Source organism: Astyanax mexicanus, chromosome 1 (genome assembly GCF_023375975.1).
Source record: "Astyanax mexicanus isolate ESR-SI-001 chromosome 1, AstMex3_surface, whole genome shotgun sequence".
Lineage (NCBI taxonomy): Eukaryota > Metazoa > Chordata > Actinopteri > Characiformes > Acestrorhamphidae > Astyanax > Astyanax mexicanus.
Genome location: NC_064408.1, coordinates 125,005,726 through 125,026,918, shown reverse-complemented (window position 1 = coordinate 125,026,918; position 21,193 = coordinate 125,005,726). Strand labels below are relative to the sequence as shown.

At 40.4% G+C, this 21,193-nt stretch overlaps 2 protein-coding genes and 1 long non-coding RNA gene across 13 annotated transcripts in view; 1 reads left to right on the top strand and 2 right to left on the bottom strand.

Annotated features, from left to right (window-relative positions):
* LOC125784528 (NACHT, LRR and PYD domains-containing protein 12-like) overlaps positions 1 to 21,193 on the bottom strand; it is a 207,534-nt gene that overhangs the window by 3,682 nt on the left and 182,659 nt on the right. For 7 of the 10 annotated variants that reach the window (XM_049468291.1, XM_049468279.1, XM_049468289.1 and 4 more), the window contains 2 exons: positions 20,001 to 20,174; positions 19,181 to 19,345 (listed from right to left, as the gene is read on the bottom strand). In XM_049468291.1, coding sequence (XP_049324248.1) covers positions 19,181 to 19,345; positions 20,001 to 20,174 — 339 coding nt within the window. The remainder of the gene's footprint in view (positions 1 to 19,180; positions 19,346 to 20,000; positions 20,175 to 21,193) is intronic. The other 3 variants (XM_049468292.1, XM_049468293.1, XM_049468294.1) reach the window with 1 other exon arrangement.
* LOC107197415 (NACHT, LRR and PYD domains-containing protein 12-like) overlaps positions 1 to 21,193 on the bottom strand; it is a 122,152-nt gene that overhangs the window by 3,682 nt on the left and 97,277 nt on the right. The gene's annotated exons all lie outside the window — the stretch shown is intronic.
* LOC125784801 (uncharacterized) overlaps positions 1 to 21,193 on the top strand; it is a 177,119-nt gene that overhangs the window by 132,702 nt on the left and 23,224 nt on the right. The window lies entirely within an intron of this gene.

The window sequence follows — 21,193 nt, the reverse complement described above, 5'->3', positions numbered from 1 at the left end:
CTTTTCCTGGCGGGGGGCTAAATTCGGCACAACACCGGCTTTACATTTGAGGTCAGTGATGAGAGCAATGAATCAGAACAATAACAATATACTGCAATAAAAATTACTTTTGGATTTGCTAACAGACTAGGAGAGTTTGGGTTATCTAACGTTTATATTATCCGCTGCCAAAAATCTATATTAAACGTAAAGTTACATTATTTTAATAAAAGGACACCATCGTAAGAAGTGCTTTCAGTAGAAAAAATTCAAAACACAGGACCCAGCGCTACTGAGTTTTTTAAAAAAGAGTGGAGAAAATGTAAATACACAACAGAATATACAGTACATGCCAATACATAACAATAGTAGTAATAATAATGATAATAATAATAATAATAATAATAATATTTATTATAGTAATAACAATAAAAATAACCACAAAATCTGTTGTTATATTATTTTAAAGTGGACATGAATCAGTTTGTACAAGTTTTCTAAGGGATTAAATATAATGTAATTTATTTTGGGGGGAATTTTTTATACAAAATGTTTACACACTAAATTATAATAAAATTATAGCATTGGTGATGTCACGAGGTTGGTTGGTTGAAGAGCCCAGGTACATAGCTAGCGGTCACGGTTAAGGAAAAGAGCTTGTTGTTTGTCGAGATTATGGATGAAGTCGAATCTGAACGGGGTTTTGATCAGATTCCTAGAAACCCAATGGCTTATGTGTTCGAGCTGGTGAGGAGACGAGACAGATTAACGCTACAAACTCCTGAAGGGTGTGATTGGAGATAACCACACCTTCACACTCTTATTCTAAATGTTTTATACATTTATATATACAGTTATTATTTTTACTGTTCACTTAGTAATTCACTTAATAACCTTATGAACATTGCTCTCTTTTTAACTGTCAGAATGACACAAGGCTTTGGAGGTTGTTTGTACTTTTTCAGGAATCAGGAAGGTCAGAGTGTTTTCATCAACAGTGAGAGCTGTGAGGAGAACGTGACCCTGAGTGGCAGAGAAGCTTCACTGCTTTTCTGCTGTTCTGGGACCAGGGCATATGAACTAGGAGACAACAAGCTATCTGAGTGAAGTGCTGGGAACCTCTCCTCAGATAGCCAGCGCATGCCTGTTCTACACGGCGTAAAGTCGCACACAGGCCAGAAGATCTTTCCATCCTCTCTTTTCCTCCGTTTCCTCTTCTTACAGACTTTAGGACACTTAAGGACTGTCTGCTGTGTTCATGAAGGACACAGTGCTGAACAACATCATGATAAGAACTTGTTGCTCAGACAGGCTGGAGCTGATCACGTCATTGGAACTGGACAACAAGCTGTTAACTGGACTCTGCTGACGTAATCATATTGATAAGTTCTGTCCAATCACATGTCATTTGCATAAATGTATAACTGCTTGGATGAAGTCTGAGGGGTTCTCTCTGTCCCTCAACTGGCTTTAGTTTCTCTCTCTCTCTGGGTTGTGAATGTGTTGATCTATCGAGATTTTATTACACTATGTGTAGACTCGTTGATGTACTTTTACTCTTTCTAATATATATTTATTAATTTGTGTTCCTTTTATATATATCTGTAATGCTGAAACTATTTTTCCAGTAAACTTTAATATATTTTAAATTCTAAGCTCTGACTCATTGGTCATCATTTCATGTTCTGGGATTTCTCACATCCGAGTTTTATCTAAGTCATGCTGTGGTAAATTACCCTACACTCCGATTTATACAGAGGAGCAGCAGCGGTTCCCGTACAGGTGGAGAGGGTGGGTAACACTAACTTTACCTGGTGCAGATGCGTCACTGCACTGCCGTGCCGACTGCAACCGAGTGGATTTGCTGTCAGGAGGCTAACGTTCTTCACCCTATAAAATTTTACTACACCCAGTTTTACTACACCCAGGGGCAATACAAAAGTGGCCCCCTTTGCATCTATTTTTGGTTAGGCTTTTATTATCCATTGAGGAACTAGCGTTCGAGAACCAACCTCATGACGTCACTTTCAGCGCTGGGACAAGATGGCGCTACACTTACTTAAAAAATGACATTTAGATTGCTTATTATTTTAATCAGTTTATCTGACAACTGTTAAACTTATAATATTTGTTAGAGTGAAAACACATCTTGTGAGTTATACTAAATACTTGAAGTGTTTCATGTCCACTTTAAATATTAGGTGATAACATCAGTTTTTTGTCATATGTGTATTTGTCATATGTATACAATTCCGACATTGCATGCATATTTTTTTTCTAACAGCAGTAAATGTAATGTGGAGTGAAATGTTTAGGTTGTAAAGTCACCTGTGGTTGGATTTAACTAATAATAAACAGAAGTACAGAAATGTATGTTGTTTTTTGTGATTTACTGTAATTCCGCAAATGTTGTTCTAAGTCACTATAGGCTGCACTTTGATTAATTTTAGCAAATGCCCCCCCATATAAAATCTGCTCCTACACCTTTGATCTTTATTTAAATTTATTTGGTAAGCTCATTGACCCACGACCTACATACACACAGGTGAATCCAATTATAAGAAAGGGTTAAGGAGACAATTTTAAGTTTTGCACAGACCAGCTTCAAAGACCAACAACATTTGCTGCAGATGGTGTCGCGCATGTAGCTGTAATATTTTTGCTCTTATAAATATTGTTGTATATATATATTTTTATTTTACATAAATAAAAGGTTAGTACCAGATGAATAAAAATTCCTTCAAAGCTTTTATTAAAAAATGTGGGTTTTAGGCTCTCTTTTCTGTTAAAAGTTTGTTATAGGGGGTTCCCATTCATCAGTTGTACGTGGGGCACTAATTAGCATGACACCACACCTGAAAGCCTCCTGTTTTCCCGGGCAATTCACATGGTGACCGCAGATGCGTATTCACTCTCTCTCTGATTAGCTTAGCACTCTATAAACTTTACAAATCTGCTGAAGAAGGCATTATAACTTCAAAGTGAAGCTCAATTATCATTTTTACTGAGAACACAGCGTAAATAGTGTGTTTATATCCAGTTTTTGTAGCTCATGAGTTTTTCCCTATGCAGGAGAGGGAGAGAGGTACATGTGTGCTATGCTAACTCTGCTCTGTGTCTTGTGCTCAGATATGTTTGATTTGAGTGTTTTGAGTAGTTTATTTCTAAAGATGATTACTTGTTGCCCATTATGATATTTGTGATATTGACATATGTTGTAATATCTTCACAGTTGGTTTTGTTTAATTTATCTATCCATTACTCATTGTGTTTAATCTAAAACGGTACCTGGTTAGTTAAATAAAATTAAGCAATTCCAGCAATAAATGAGAAGTCTGACTGTTCATTGTGGTGTGGCTGTCCCTTGACTGTATGAACACGTTTACATAAAACTGGTCTCCCACATGGGTTACAGATGACCCAGGATAGCCCTTTAGGTTCAAGGGGTACCCCTCCTAATGTGCTAGTGATGCCAACATGTTCAGCTCCCAGGGATAATTACAGTGAAGTGATCCAGCAGTTGTGTGAGTAAATATGGGAACTTGGGGGCCAGATTATTAAAGACCATTGCAAGTCAAATATTAGCCAATAAAAGCCCAGTTACTGCTGCCCCGTTAGCACCACTCTGTACTAGAGAGACTGAAAGCCCCAACAATTCACTTGACCTCTCAAAGATAACTTTTATTGTTTGGTCAGACATATAAAGGAACCTCCAATGTTCAGAGGTGATGATAATGAAAATGACACTGTTCAGGAGTGGAAAGATGTTATGGAGCTATATCTAACCAAAGGTAGTTGCCCTGACACAGAAAGAGAAAACATAATTATAATTTAAGTCATCTTTTGGCTAGGGTTAAGAACATAGTAAAGTTAAGAATTAAGAGCAGCTCTGCCTTTAACACAGAGTTCTGAGAAAATATATGATATGTTAAAACGTTACTTTAGTGATGGTCCTGTGTCGTCTTTGCCACTCGCCAATTTCTATGCCACACAGCCCAAAGACAAGTAGAGCCCAGTTTGACCACTGGGTCAGGTAAAACCCCACTGCAGAGTGTGCCTCCAACTATCTACAGTGCCATGGGGGTAGGATGGAGAACATCAATGCTGAGATTCCTATAATGTTCATACGAAACTGCAACAACCCCGACCTATACAGTGTCTTCAAGTGTAAACACATGAACAAACGGTCATTTGAGGAAGTTCAGGAGGCCATAGATGAGTATCAGAAGGAGAGTCAGTCATGCAACCCTCTTAGTGTGCTTAAAACTCGTACAGTCCAGGGTACATCAGCTGTAGAAGCTGTTTGTTCTGAAGAAACTAATCAGGAAATGCACATTATTTTAAATTCAGCACAATTTGTCTTCAGTAACACCCCAAACCCCCATGAAAATGCTGCATCTAGTTCAACTGCTTTAGAGTGGGTTCTCAGCATGTTGGAAGTCACTAGTCAGACCCTCCACAGTCCCGCTCTACCTTATGTGTCACCATTGGGCTTGTGGGGTAGCCAGTCGAGATCACACTCTGTCGTGATAACCGCAGTACAGCAATGTTGCGCTATTGACGAGAAAATAGCAGCGCATGGGCTTAACCGCTGCAACCGTGATATTGCCGTTTTCCAAACACGAGGGCCTCTTGTTTTACAGTTTTACAGGCTATTTCAGTTACCCACGCAGCTCTGGTCGTGGCGGTGGTGTTGCCACAATCTATGACTCAATGTTAGGTATATCTCAAAACTCACAATTGGATGCTAAGTCGTTTGAAGTTCTTAGTCTTAAAGTAGCAGGCCCGTCTCCTGCTTCCAAAGTGCAGGATTCATTTCTGCTTATAACACTGTATCGTCCTCCTGGACCATACTCAAATTTTATTAGTGAATTTGCTGACTTTCTAGCAGCAGTAATTCTTCTTTCTGATAAGATCATAATTGTTGGAGACTTTAATATCCACTTTGAAAAGGACCAGGATCCACTAAAAATTGCATTTAAATCAGTTTTAGATGCTCTAGGCTTTAAACAAAATGTAATTGGCCCCACTCACCGATGTAGTCATACATTAGACTTAGTTTTGACACTGGGTATTGAGGCTGAGAATATAGTTACTCTTTCTCAACATGACTCAATATCTGATCATTATCTAATTATGTTTGAAATAGTTTTTAATCAAAATATCCTCCTCCCGCCCCGCTATATCAGCAAGCGTAAAATAACAACCGCAATTGCTAGTGAATTTGTAAATAAACTCCCCGACTTAACCATCTCTCTTCCGTCCTATGAGCATGATCTCGAGCACAAAACAGAAAATCTACAAACTGTGCTCCGCTCTAACCTGGACCGCGTAGCGCCGACAAAAATAAAACAAATCAGGGATAAAAAGCTAGCACCGTGGTATAATGACCACACACGTACATTAAAACAAACCGCTCGTAACTTTGAACGTAAATGGCGACACACAAAACTAGAATTTTTCCGGCTCGCATGGCAGCATAGTCTCACAGACTACAAAAAAGCCCTAATTAAAACAAAATCCCAGTATATTTCATCGCTTATTGAGAAAAATAGAGACAATCCTAGATTCCTTTTCACTACTGTGGCTAAACTCACCGGCAGTCAAAAACAAACTAGCTCCGTTATCCCTGTCGACATTAATAGTAATGATTTCATGAAGTTCTTTGATGATAAAATTAATAGCATTAGACAAAAAATTCAGTATCACCCCCAAAATTTACTTATAGATATCGATGAATGCTGCTCCAGCTCTGAGACACACCTAGAGTGTTTCAGCCCGGTTACAGAAAAAGATTTACTTAGTGTAATTAACTCATCAAAATCAACATCATGTATATTAGATCCAGTACCCACGCAATTATTGAAACAGGCACTGCCAAAGGTGGGAAAATCATTACTAGAAATAGTAAATTCATCTCTTAGCATGGGCTACGTACCCAATTCTCTTAAATTGGCGGTCATTAAGCCCATCATCAAAAAGCCAAATCTGGACCCCCGCGAGCTTGCTAATTATAGACCAATTTCTAATCTTTCCTTTATAGCCAAAATCCTAGAAAAGATTGTGTTTAACCAGCTGCGCTTGTATCTACAAAGTAATAGTATTCATGAGGTTTTTCAATCTGGATTTAGACAAAACCATAGTACTGAAACAGCTCTACTTACAGTAACTAATGATTTACTTTGAGCTCTTGAAAGGGGCAGTAATGCCATCCTTGTACTGCTAGATCTAAGTGCTGCCTTTGACACCATAGATCACGCTATTCTACTTGATAGGTTAAAAAATCTTATAGGAATTAAAGGATCAGCCCTCACCTGGTTCAGATCTTATCTGACAGATCGATTCCAGTGTGTTTACTTAAATAACGAATGCTCTTATCAGTCTAGAGTAAAATATGGTGTCCCTCAAGGATCAATACTGGGTCCATTACTCTTTACTCTTTATATGCTACCACTGGGTAAAATTATCCGTAGGCATGGTATTAACTTTCACTGCTATGCTGATGACACGCAACTTTACATATCTGCTAAACCCAACGAGTAGCTCTGTATAAATCAAATAACAGACTGTATTAAAGACATTAAAAATTGGATGACACACAACTTTCTCTTACTTAATTCTGATAAAACTGAGGTCCTTCTATTAGGTCCTAATATTGATAAAAACATAAATGTTAATACTGTAGACATAGACGGTCACCTAATTAGTCAAAATTGCATTCTTCCACTTAAGAAATATAGCTAAAATCCGCAGTATACTCTCTCTGGAAGATGCTGAGAAGCTGGTACATGCATTCATAACCTCCAGGCTGGACTACTGCAACGCGTTGTTGGCTGGAAGTCCACATAAATTACTCCATAAACTCCAGCTAGTTCAGAATGCAGCCGCAAGAGTGCTTACCAGAGCTAGAAAGTTCGATCACATTACACCTATTCTTTCATCCCTACATTGGCTACCTGTTAGATTTCGTATAGATTATAAAATACTTCTCCTGACGTATAAATCCCTCAATGGTCTGGCCCCGCATTATCTACAGGAACTCCTTACTCCTTACAATCCGCCGCGTTCACTCCGCTCCCAAGACGCTGGCCTGTTATTAGTCCCGCGTATTAGAAAAAACTATGCAGGAGGAAGAGCGTTCTTTTATAAAGCTCCCCAACTTTGGAATAGCCTCCCTATTAATATACGGGACTCAGACACACTCTCAATCTTTAAATCTAGACTCAAAACATTTCTATTTGCTCAAGCTTTTGAGTAATGTCTCATTACAATTTTCTTCCTCTACAGCTTATCCAGCATATATAAACCCTGTCCTAATCATCTGCTTTCTCTTTCTCTCCCCATGTCCTGAGCTGCTGCTGCCAAGTGCCCATCCCACTCCAGCAGAGTTTTATAAAACCATTCTAACCCCTTTCTCTTCCCTCCCCTCTCTGTTCTCTCTCTCTATCTTTCTCACATGTGCTGAGACGCCGGTCTGCCTGGATGTGTCCGTCTGTGGTTCCAGCTTTCAGGAATCAGCCCTGTCCTTCTACTCATCAGAATTATTTCACAACCCTTCTAACTTCTGCTTTTTTTTCTCTTCCTTTCCTTTCTGTTTTCTCTATCTATCTCTTTTACATGTATGGAGATGCTGTTCCTGATGTTCCCAGCCTGGCTCTCCACTGCCCGCTGTGTTGTTCTCCGGCTCTGCAGCCCTGCACTGATTACCATTAACACACTCAGTATCTGTCTCTGTATTAGACATAGCTCTATAGTTTGTGCCCATCACATTCTTATATTCATAAATTAGTACCTGTTATATTAGCCATAATTCTCTCTACTGTTTTGTTCTGTTATTTGTTTGTTGTTTGTTTGTACTGAGCGGGTCAACCCGAGTAGGATGGGTTCCTCGGACTGAGTCTTGGTTCCTTCCAAGGTTTCTTCCTCTTAAAGGGAGTTTTTCCTTGCCACTGTGTCACCATAAAATTGGCATCTCTGTGGTGCTGCTCATAAGAGGCGTGGACCTGTTTTACCTGTAAAGCGGCTTTGTGACAACCTTTGTGACACGCTATATAAATAAAATTGAATTGAATTGAATTGAATTGGGCAAAAAAAAATCCAGCCTGACTCTGCCCGCCCTCATAAACTGTGATTACGAGCCCAGACCCGATTTAAATTCCACATTTTTTAGTAAGTAATGTTACAGCAATAAAATGGAGCTTTTAACTGAATTCCCAAATAGCTGGAATGAACGAAATCTGTTATAATGATGTTAATAAACAGTACAGCACAGAAGAAGTTTATTTTCTTTTACGAAAATGTGACAGCGCTGCGTATTCTCTGCAGTGAGGGACGAGGAAGTGAATCACTTATCTAACCAGCCTGTACTGATTTCTGTGCCCAATAGCCCTTTCAATAACCTCCAATAGCCTTTAATTGTCTTCAGTGGCCTTCAACAATCTTACCTGGCAGACGCATAGTTATAAACATTCTGAGGTGAGCGGTACACAAACAGCAAAGTGCCTTTAAATGTTGTCCGAGCGGAGCTGCGGCTTCCTCAGCTCGTCCAGTATAAACTGACACAGAGTGGAGGAGCTCGAGTGTGCACACACAAAAACTGCATCTATCTATCTATCTATCAGCGTCATGAAGGAAAGTCGGATTCTACCAGGGAGTCAAAATTCGGAACACCTGTCATTTAAATTATTATTTAAATTAAAACATTTATGTCGCTTTTTATTCAAGCCTTCCACTCAGCTCAGAGGGCCACTTTAAATGACCGATTCACACTGATATCCAGCAGTTTTGAATACTTTTTTGTCCTGAGGAGCGCTAAATTAATCTACACACTTATCTCTTCTGAAAACAGTTTATTACAATATATATATATATATATATATATATATATATATATATATATATATATATATATATATATATTACATTAGCTACAGTGTTCAAGCATGTGAAAAAAAAAATATTTATAAAAAAGCATTTATATAGTTCTACTACAACAGTTTCTGAGGGGAGTGCCATCCTCATGGAGCCACTAAGGTCTCAAGACCATAAGATAATCATCATAGTTGGGAGGGTTGTAGCTTCAATGAATGCAGATAGGTGAGACCCAGTCAAGACACAGGACCTATGTGATAGGCCAGTAATATTTAAGAGAAAATCAAGAGTGGCTAATTTATTTTCCTGGCCCTTGAGGTGACTTTTGACTTTAACCTCCATCAGCCATTCTGTAGTGATGTGAAGGTGTTACATCAAAAGCAGACTAAGTGCTACCAACTTCCAGTCTCCATGATAGGGTAAACAAACTTGGGTTAGCTGATGTCTTGATGTTGAATAGTTTATTGTCGACGTACTGGAAGGAATGGTCGTTAGAGCTACATGAAAAGATATTTTGAAAGAACGCACTAGATAGCGGCAAAGCCAATGACTACCATAAGCTTTAGGCAATAGGCAGGTGCTCTCAAAAATGGAGGAGCATGAGATCATTCACAAATCTTCCAGTGAGTGGGCCTCACTGCTAGTGATTGTGTGAAAGAAGAGTGGTGACCTATGAATATGTGTGGATTACCGATAGCTCAACGATCAAACCAAAAAAGATGCTCACCCCCTGCCACACCAGGCTGACTGTCTTGCTTTTGCTTGTAAGTCTCTTAATCTTGCTCAAAGCAAATACCTTGCTCATCGATTGGTCACAGTAAACTAACTGTTCTGTCGCTGGAGGAACTTCAAGATAAATAGCAAGGTGATTCTGTTACATAACACATGAGGTAGAAAGCCATCAAGGTGAGAGAGGACAAAGGAGACATTCAAGACTCAGAAAACCCTCAAACAGTGGGACACGTTAAATATTGTTAGATGGGATATTGCACCATGTCTGCAAAGAGCATTTGTCTGGAAAGAAATGCCATCAGTATGTTGTTCCAGCTTTACTGCTAGACATGGTATTGCAGGGTGTCCATGATGATGCTGGTCACCAAGGACCAAGGGTGTCAAAAGTATCCACATTCATTACTCAAGTAGAAGTATAGATACTGGGGATCAAACATACTTTTTTAGAAGTTGAAGTATCAACTCAAACCTTTATTAGTCTAAAAGTACTGCTTTTAAAACTACTTAAAGTATAAAAGTAAAAGTAATATAAAGGGAAAAAAACTTATAAACAGAAGCCTAGGCCGCACTATAGGGGCCTATAGTGCACTAAACCCCCAATGACTAGTTAAACTGAAAAAAAAAGTCTTCAGAGGGATGTTATGAAAATCTTTTACAGACAGACTCACACAGACTGTATCATACCTGTCCTTACTACATGCTTTACCAACCAGCTGTAGACTGTAGCTTTGCACAATGAACTTACAAATATTGCATATAGCAATAATATACAGTGTATCCAGAAAGTATTCACAGCGCTTCACTTTTTCCACATTTTGTTACGTTACAGCCTTATTCCAAATTGTATTAAATTAATCTCTTTCCTCAAAAATCTACACAAAATACCCCATTATGACCATGTGAAAAAAGTTTTCTTGAGAGTTCTGAAAATGTATTAAAAATAAAACACTAAGAAATAATATTTCCATTACATTACATTACGGAAGTAATTTACATTACTTCCGGCGCCGTGCTGAGCGGCAGCCTTTCCAGTAGCTCCGTCTTTTGTGTACGTTTTAGCCTTTTTTCCTTAGTTTTACTTTATTTTAGACGCTTTTATCACTCGTGTAGTGATTACTTGTATGTCCTATGGACATGGAATCCACTTTCGTGAGCGCGCGGGGAACTAACCTTGTTTACACGAGGGAAGAGCTGCTAGCGCTGCGAACAAAGGAACACGCCGGCCAGACGCATCACATCCCGGCGGAGCTCCGCCGACCCTACCGCGGGTGTAGAGCTGGAGCCAAGCTAAAAGCTAAGCGCATGGAGAAACGCTGGAGGTTTAAACCATCTGTTCCTTCCGTGGTGATGGGGAATGTGAACGCTCTGACCAACAAGACGGATGAACTGGCAGCGTTGGTTAGTAACCAGCGGTTGTATCGGGAGTGTAGCATTTTATGCTTCACGGAAACGTGGCTAACTAGCAACATTCCGGATGCTAACGTGGCTATCCCCGGCTTCACCTCCGTGAGAGCGGACAGAGACCCCAAACGGAGCGGCAAAAACAAAGGTGGGGGTCTCATGCTGTTTGTGAACATCAGATGGTGTAACCCAGGACATGTAACTGTGAAGGAGATCATCTGCTGTCGGGATGTTGAACTGTTGGCGGTGAGTCTCCGACCCTATTACATGCCCAGAGAGCTTTCCCACGCCATTGTTGTTTGTGTTTACATCCATCCTCGTGCTGATGCTGAGACCGCGTGTGACGTCATTCATACAACCATCGCGAGACTTCAGACACAGCATCCTGAAGCTTTCATTGCCATCTCGGGGGACTTTAACAACAACACGCTGGACTCAGTACTCCCTGCTTTCCACCAGTATGTGAACTGTCCCACCAGGAAGAACAGAACTATTGATCTCCTTTACTCCAACGTAAAGGATGCATACACTGCCACACCTCTGCCCCCTCTGGGAAAATCGGATCACAACCTGATCTACCTGCAACCCCAGTACAAGCCCCAGGTCCGTAGACAACCTGCATCTACACGCTCCTTCAGGAAATGGTCTCCTGGTGCTGAAGCAGCTCTCAGGGACTGTTTTGAGTCCACTGAATGGAGTGTATTGCAGGAGCCATATGGGGATGACATTGAGGGGACTACACATTGCATGACGGACTACATGAACTTTTGCATGGACATTGTTGTTCCTGTGAAAACTGTGCGTTGCTTTGCTAACAACAAGCCCTGGATTACCAGCAATGTTAAAGGCCTTCTAAACAAGAAGAAGAGGGCCTTTAAAGATAACAACCAGGAGGAGCTTAGGAGCGTACAGAGGGAGCTCAAAGTCCATTTGCGAGAGGCCAAGGAGTCCTACAGGAAGAAGGTGGAGCAGAAACTGAGGGAAAATGACATGAGGGAGGTATGGAATGGAATGAAGACAATCACTGGCTGTAAGCAGAGGATGGACAGTGCCGCAGATGGTGAAATAGAGAGAGCCAATGAGTTCAACACCTTCTACAACCGGTTTGACTGCCCTGTTCAAGACCCTATAGCTCTGGCAGACACCTCCTCCACACCCCCCCTCATCTCATCAAGCAACTCAGCCCCCGCTCACCCCTCCTCCCCACACTCAGCTGTCCTGACCACCAGCACCACTGTAGTCCCCCCTCCTCCTCCCCCTCTGCACACCTTCACTGCTGACCAGGTTAGAGGTGAACTAAGGAGACTCCACCCAAGAAAGGCAGCTGGGCCGGACAAAGTGTGTCCCAGACTACTAAAGTCCTGTGCAGCTGAGCTGGGGGCTCCCCTGCAGCACATCTTCAACCTGAGTCTGCGTTTGGGGAGGGTCCCCACGCTGTGGAAGACATCATGCCTGGTTCCAGTACCCAAGAAGACGCACCCCAGTGAGCTCAATGACTTCAGGCCTGTCGCCCTTACATCACATATCATGAAGACCCTGGAACGTCTGCTTCTACACCACCTCAGACCCCAGGTTCAACATGCAATGGATCCCTTGCAATTTGCCTACAGAGAGAAAGTGGGAGTGGATGATGCCATACTGTACTTTCTCCACCGGACCCACTCTCATCTGGACAGCGGAGGCAGCACTGTGAGAGTCATGTTCTTTGATTTTTCCAGTGCTTTCAACACCATTCAACCTCTCCTACTGAAAGACAAGCTGGTGGGGATGCAGGTGGATTCATATTTGGTCTCCTGGATCACAGACTACCTCACTGACAGACCTCAGTATGTCAGATTGAAGGACTGTACATCAGAGACTGTGGTCTGCAGCACAGGAGCACCACAGGGGACTGTGCTCTCCCCGTTCCTGTTCACACTCTACACCTCAGACTTCCAGTACAACTCTGAGACGTGCCACATGGAGAAGTTTTCAGACGACACTGCCATTGTGGCCTGTATACGGGGAGGAAAGGAGGAGGAGTACAGACACCTGGTGAAACTTTGTGGCGTGGTGCAATAGAAACAACCTGCTGTTGAACACCTCCAAGACCAAGGAGATGGTGGTGGACTTCCGCAGGGCCAGGCCACCCATACAGCCAGTATCCATTGTGGGAGTTGATGTGGAGATGGTGAAGACCTACAGGTATCTCGGACTGCATCTGGATGATAAGCTGGACTGGTCAGCCAACACAGACATCCTGTACAAGAAGGGGCAGAGCCGGCTCTACTTCCTGAGGAGGCTGGGGTCTTTTAACATCTGTCGGAAGCTCCTGCTGATGTTTTATCAGACTGTGGTGTCCAGCTGTCTTTTCTATGCTGTGGTGTGCTGGGGAGGAAGCATGAAGAAGAGGGACGAGATGCGTCTGGACAAGCTGGTCAGGCGTGCGGGGTCCGTGGTTGGTGTGGAGCTAGACTCTGTGGTAACGGTGGCAGAGAGGAGGACACTGCAAAAACTACTCTCCATCATGGATGATGATGGTCACCCACTGCATTTCATCATTATGGATCAGAGGAGCAGTTTCAGTGGCAGGCTCTTGTCACAGAGCTGCTCTACGGACAGACTGAGAAGATCGTTCGTTCCGAGAGCCATCAGACTCTTCAACTCCTCCCAGTGGAGCCGGAAGAGAGAGGACAGATGAGGAACGAGTCTCAATATGTGCTTTCTTAATCAGCCTTTTTTATCTGTACTGGAAAGCACCCTACACATCTACACATCTACACCCTGGGACTCTTTTGCCTTTTTACTGTATATACTGTTCATTTGCATCCCTGGACACTTGGCACTTTACTGTACACTCTGTACCTTTTCACTCCTGGACACTTTACTGTACATCCTGTACTTTTGCACTCCTGGACACTACACTACGCACCTTACTTAAATACAATACTTGCACAGGTTTATGTTTAATATTGTCATATCTGCTGATACCTTCTATACTTAAATTATTATTTTACTGCACTACCTCATATCTATGACTGATTACTTTCACACTTTGTATAGTTTTTTTGTATTTATATATTTATGTATATATTTTTAAGTCTCAGTTTATAATTTTATAGTTTAGAGTCTTATATTCCTCACTGTGCTCTCTTATTTTATTTTACAATACTTATTGTTTGTTTCTACTGTGTACTGTTTGTTTCGACTGTGTTGTGTAACTGCTACTGGCTGCTAAATTTCCTTCGGGATCAATAAAGTATCTATCTATCTATCTATCTATATCTATCTATCCATCTAAGTATTCACAGCCTTCACCATGAAGGTCAAAATTGAGCTCAGGTGCATCCTGTTTCCACTGATCATGCTTAAGAAGTTTCTACAGCTTAAATGGAGTCCACCTGTGGTAAATCCAGTTGATTGGACATGATATGGAAAGGCACACCCCTGTCTATATAAGGTCTCACAGTTGACTGCATGTCAGAGCGCAAAAAACAAGCATGAAGTCAAAGGAATTGTCTGTAGACCTCAGAGACAAAATTGTCTCAAGGCACAAATCTGGGGAAGGATTCAGAAAAAAATTTGCTGCTTTGAAGGTCCCAATGAGCACAGTGGCCTCCATCATTTGTTAATGGAAGAAGTTTGGAACCACCAGGACTCTTCCTGGAGCTGACCGGCCGTCTAAATTGAGCGATCGGGGGAGAAGGGCCTTGGTCAGGGAGGTGACCAAGAACCTGATGGTCACTCTGTCAGAGCTCCAGCGTTGCGTGGAGAGAGGAGAACCTTGCAGAAGGACAACCATCTCTGCAGCAATCAACCAATCAGGCCTGTATGGCAGAGTGGCCAGGCGAAAGCCACTCCTTAGTAAAAGGCACAAGGCAGCCCGTCTGGAATTTGCCAAAAGGCACCTGAAGGACTCTCAGACCATGAGAAACAAAATTCTTTGGTCTGATGAGACAAAGATTGAACTCTTTGGTGTGAATGCCAGGCGTCATGTTTGGAGGAAACCAGGCACTGCTCATCACGAGGCCAATACCATCCCTACAGTCAAGCATGGTGGTGGCAGCATCATGCTATGGGGATGTTTTTCAGCAGCAGGAACTGGCAGACTAGTCAGGATAGAGGGAAAGATGAATGCAGCAATGTACAGAGACATCCTGGATGAAAACCTGCTCCAGAGCGCTCTTGACCTCAGACTGGGGCGACGGTTCATTTTTCAGCAGGACAACGATCCGAAGCACACAGACAAGATCTCAAAGGAGTGGCTTCAGGACCACTCTGTCCTGGAGTGGCCCAGCCAGAGCCCAGACTTGAATCCGATTGAACATCTCTGGAGAGATCTGAACATGGCTGTGCACGGATGTCTCCCATCCAACCTGGTGGAGCTTCAGAGGTACAGCAAAGAAGAACGGGCAAAACTGCCTAAAGAGAGGTGTGCCTAGCTTGTGGCATCATATTCAAAAAGACTTGAGGTTGTAGTTGCTGCCAAGGGTGGTTCTACAAAGTATTAAGCAAAGGCTGTGAATACTTGTAAATGTAAATATGATTTCTTTGTTTTTAAATTTTAATACATTTTCAAAACTCTCAAGAAAACTTTTTTCACATGGTCATAATGGGGTATTTTGTGTAGAATTTTGAGGAAAGAGATTAATTTAATACAATTTGGAATAAGGCTGTAACGTAATAAAATGTGGAAAAAGTGAAGCACTGTGAATACTTTCCGGATGCACTGTAAAGTACCAGTCAAAAATTTGGATTCATTTAATTCTCTTTTTGTCTATATTTGTTGCAGATAATATTTAAGCTATCAAATCTATGGCATATGAATTTACAGAGTTCTGCAGTAAACAAAGCAGAAAAATAGGACTCTCTGCTCAGTAACAGTGTCGGGTTACATCCCTCCCCGCACCTGATTGGTCGACAGAGCTGATTCACATGTCTTTCTTCATAGATTATGCATGTGCATTAGTAAGCTGTAAACCCAGCCAAACCTTTAAATAAGACGTTACAATCGTTATTATAATTTTTTATGCCTCAAATTTCTTAAACGTAAATGAGGATTTGGCAATTGGATTGATGGATTTACTCATTTGGAGCGATTTTGAAGCAGCAGGGAGAGGTAAGCACTGGTGTGTGGGAGTGTTGACCTCTAGAAACCCTGGGGGATTAATTACACAAGCTGCTGTAAAACTGTATAAAACAGCCTAACGCACTTTTTTGGATCTAATTCAGGAACTGTACAGTGAAATGGTTTGCAGTTCCGTATTACATGTCCGCATTGGATCAAATATGGATGTACGAAAAACGCAAATATGCAAATTATAAATAATATTTTTAATAGAAAAAGGCATATTTCGTAAATGTGTATTTTATAAAAGGAAATAGGCAAGACAACTGAAAGGCAGAGATTCTAAGACTTAATATACTGCATATTAGGTGTCTGTATTGAGCCTATAATTATTCATAAACACAGACAGATATTAATTATGATATTTTATGACATGTGCGGGCCAGGGCGCCTTAAGACAATAAAGTAGAAGCTTTTTGCTTTTGATGCCAGTGTTGCCTACTCTCTTAGCCAGCTAGGAACCTAGAATGGTTCTTTAAGGATGACCCAAACTCACGCGTAGCTAAAGGTGGGTAATCCAGGTCCAGAAATTAAAAATCCATCCCAGGGATTAGGTTCAATTAGCACCAGAGCCAGCCAGGCAATTGGAGTGAAATCCTGGGATTAGCTTTTGCTTGCAAGATTTCAACCCTGAATCATAGCCTAGACCTAGCAAGCAAACCTTGGCATGTATAGGCAAGTACCAAGCCGCAGCAAACATTTCAAATTCTTTAGTGCATCACTAGGTTACTACAATATCTTGTCCATTACTGACTGAAGGAAACATTCAGTTTACTTTTCCGAAAGGGTTGTTTTTACATCCAACCATTCCAAAGCCACTCGCTGCAGCTGGCGACACATAATTGGGGTCTTCCTTGCTACAAACTTTCTCATGGGTCTCAGTTCAGAGCGTGACATCTCGCTCCTTTCCTGTCGAGCCACTTCCATAAAGCTACATGCATCTGTTTTGTTCTTGCTGGAGTTTGATGTGACGTGCAGGTAGGATAGATCAAATACAATCAAAAAGAGGGTCTGAATGGTATATGTTTATACTTGTTATTCAACCACAAGCTTTCCTAATGATGCGATTTATCTGTTTGTTTTTTTATGTTGCCAGAATGAAATATGAGTAATGAGCCTATTTTTAAAAATGTAAGGAGTAGAAAATACCGATAAATGCGTAAAAAAGGAAGGAGTAGAAGTAAAGTCATCTAAATAAAAAATTAATCCACTTAAGTATAGATACCCAAAATTTCTACTTAAATAAGGTAACAAATATTTCTACTTTGTTACTTGACACCTATGCCAAGGACAGAGCAGAACACTCTACTTGACAAGGCAGAGATTCTTTTGGGTTGACATGGAAAAAGACATACAGAAATATGTCAAGCACTGTAAGGGCTGTGTAGTGAGTAAGACCCCAGAGTCCGAAGGCCAAGCTCCACTCGATAGTGTGAGAACTTCACAACCAACAGAACTGGTCTGTATAGATTTTTGGAGTGCAAAAGACTCTTGTGGTAAGAGTGTGAACGTCTTGGTGGTCACAGACCATTTTACTAAAATGTCTCATTCTTTTGTCTGCAATGACCGGTCAGCCAGACAAGTAGCTTGCAACTATGGCACAGATTCTTCTGTGTGTATAGATTCCTGGAGCACATTCACTCAGACTAAGGTTCAAATTTCGAGAACCACCTGATTCAAGAGTTACTGCAGATTCTCGGGGTAAAAAAGGCAAGAACTACAAGCTATCATCCCCTGGGTTATGGCAATTTTGAGCAATTCAATTGCATGCTGGGCAACATGATTAGAGCTAGTGCTGGACGATATGGCCAAAATTTATATCACAATATATTCCTTAATTTCGGTCAATGTAATATCATTTTGATATCGATATAAATACTTTGAAGCCCTCCGAAAAACTGCTAAACATCCCTGCAATGGAAATCTGTACCTACAACTGTCTGAAAATTGTATTTAGTTCTTTGAAGCCTCCTCTCACAAAAACTATATAATACTTTAAATATACAGTACTGTGCAAATGTTTTAGGCACTTGTGGGAATTTCAGTAAAGAAAAAGTGTCTTATGTGGGAGGTTAGGAGACCTATTGTGTTCAGCTCGAACTGACGTCAGTACAAAACGTCTGTCTGTAAAAGATTCTGTAAAAAATACATATCGATATAGCACAAGAATAATGTCAACGTTATTTAAACATTTCTTATTGCGATAATTACCGATATAATTTTTTTGTCCAGGCTTAATTAGAGCCTTAAACTCGAGGGAAAAGCAAAATTGGCTCCAAATGCTGCAGACATTTACACTTAATTGCACAGCTCATGAGTCCACAGGTTCAGAAGAGTCTATGGAATGAATTTTGTGCCAAAAAATTTAAACTGCAATCAAAATGTAAAAAATAAAAAGGACAAATTGTATGTTGCAAATTCAAAAGAGAAAAATATATATTTTTAAATATACTTAGTTACTTTATTATTCTTTGCAGTTATTAGAAAGCTATTTCAGTTTGGATTTAGACAGTCTTTGTTTTTATTTTTGTGTCTTTGTGAATTTTCTAAGCTCCAGTTTTTGCTTCAGAGTTCGACACAGTTTTCACAGTGTTTTAAGCATTCTTACATTTTAATGTTTATATGTTTATAAAAATTTATTTTAGACAGACATTCTCAGACCTAGTCTCTTGTTAAGTTTTTTTTAATAGGCCAAGCCATAGCCAAGTTGTGACCAAGCCATATTGGTAAATGCCTCCACACAGATTTGTGTACAAACACTTTTCACTAGTGCAGGGTAGTTAAGTTAATTCACTTGGCTATTTGAATTACTATTTTAATAAATACAATTTTCGAGATGTTTACACATATAAAATGCCATTTATAAAATTTGTCAGATTTGGCAAATTTGTCAGATTTTCATATTTTCCATTTTTCCTTAACTGAAAAATATGGTTGTTTTTACACCATGTTCAATATCAGAACTACTTGTAAGATTGAGGGGAGCTGCTTGCTAACTTTCAACAGGTTGTGCACAACCAGACCAATAACACATAATCCTCCACATTTACCAACACCCACAAACACACACATCAGAACAGTTGTTCATACCTGACCGTGTAGCCTGGATCTTCTAGTCTAGCAGAGAACAGCTGTTGTCCTGATTCTCCTGGGTGGTTGAAGGTCAGGTCCAGTTCCTTCAGGTGGGAGGGATTTGAACTTAGAGCTGCAGCCAAAGAAGAACAGCCTTTCTCTGAGACCATACAACCAGATAATCTGCACAGAAAGAGGGAAATCAGAGAGGCAAGTTGAGAGAAAGGAAAATTATATTACATTGCATTTAAAATTCAGACAGCAGAAAGTAAGTTTAAATAACTATATATTTAGGTTTATGTTTATCATTTGATACTACAGCAAACTGTAAATTCTATAAGCACATTAAATGCTCTTTAGATTACACATTCAGAGAAAAATATATTAAAAGCTTCAGCAATACCACCACTCACACATATTATTATGACTGTGTTACGAAAGTCTACATGTTCCAGTGACCACTGATGAAAGCTAATAATTGCACTGTGGTGGTCCTCTGGGTATTGACCATTGAGGAAGAGGGTGAAAGAAGAATGATAAAGTATAGACAGAAACAAAACAGGTGCTAAAATCTGTTATTATAGACCTATAAGATGCTGCTATATGCTTAGTAGAGATTTTAAAAGATCAAAATGCACCTAGAAAGGAGTTGGTCGCGGCGTTGTTCTTGTCTGGTGTATAGAGTTTAAGAGTTTGTATACGGTGGGAAATTTAAATGAAAATAATTAAAGAATTCAACAAAGTCCAACAATATCAGTAGTACTGCTTTATAAAAGTGTGACATTAAACTGGTTCAAACATATTTATCCTTTAGTAATGAATTGAGAGAGGTACTAACCTGAGAATCTGCAGTTCACAATGTGAACTCTTCAGTCCAGCAGAGAGCAGCTCCAATCCTGAATCCTGAAGGTTGTTGTTACTGAGGTCCAGCTCTTTCAGGCAGGAACTTTCCAGGCTTACAACTGATGCCAGATTTTCACATGCCTTTACCCCAAGATTACACATAGCTAGCCTGGAGAGTGAGGGTAAACAAAGATTACAGTAAAGTCAAAGTGGACTTTACTGTGGTGTTCCATGAAGTGGACTTTAAGGAAGTTAGGTTGGAAGTCTTTAACCCACTTCCACAGCTAGAACTAGAGAGAATGATCTCCTCTTCAAACAGCACAACCTGCACACTTGATGCAGTTCCCACAAAATTACTAAAACAGGTACTACCAGATATAATTAAACCTCTGTTAATGATAGTAAACTCATCGCTAACCCTGGGGCGTGTACCCAAAGCCTTTAAAACAGTTGTAATTAAACCTCTGATCAAGAAACCAAATCTTGATCCTAGTGTACTGTCTAACTATAGACCTATTTCAAACTTACCGTTTATTTCTAAGATTTTAGGAAAAGCTGTGGCCCAACAACTTTGCTCTTACCTGCAAAGAAACCAGATCTATGAAAAATTTCAATCTGGATTTAGGCCTTATCATAGCACCGAGACAGCTTTAGTTAGAATAACAAACGATCTGCTTATAGCCGCCGACCAAGGCTATGTTTCCCTACTGGTACTTCTCGATCTGAGTGCAGCCTTTGATACAATAGATCATAATATCCTTCCAGAAAGATTAGAGAACATGGTCGATGTGACTGGAACTGCTTTATCATGGTATAAATCATACTTAACCGATCGTTATCAGTTTGTGAGGATAAATGATGAATCATGGATGTCGCACAACTTCCTCCTATTAAATAGTGATAAAACAGAAGTTCTCCTATTAGGCCCCAAAGCTGCTAGAAATAAATGATCAGACTTAATGCTAAATCTGGCCAACTTCTCCGTCACGTTGAGAGAAAGGAAATTATATTACATTGCATTTAAAATTCAGACAGCAGAAAGTAAGTTTAAATAACTATATATTTAGGTTTATGTTTATCATTTGATACTACAGCAAACTGTAAATTCTACAAGCACATTAAATGCTCTTTAGATTACACATTCAGAGAAAAATGTATTAAAAGCTTCAGCAATACCACCACTCGCAT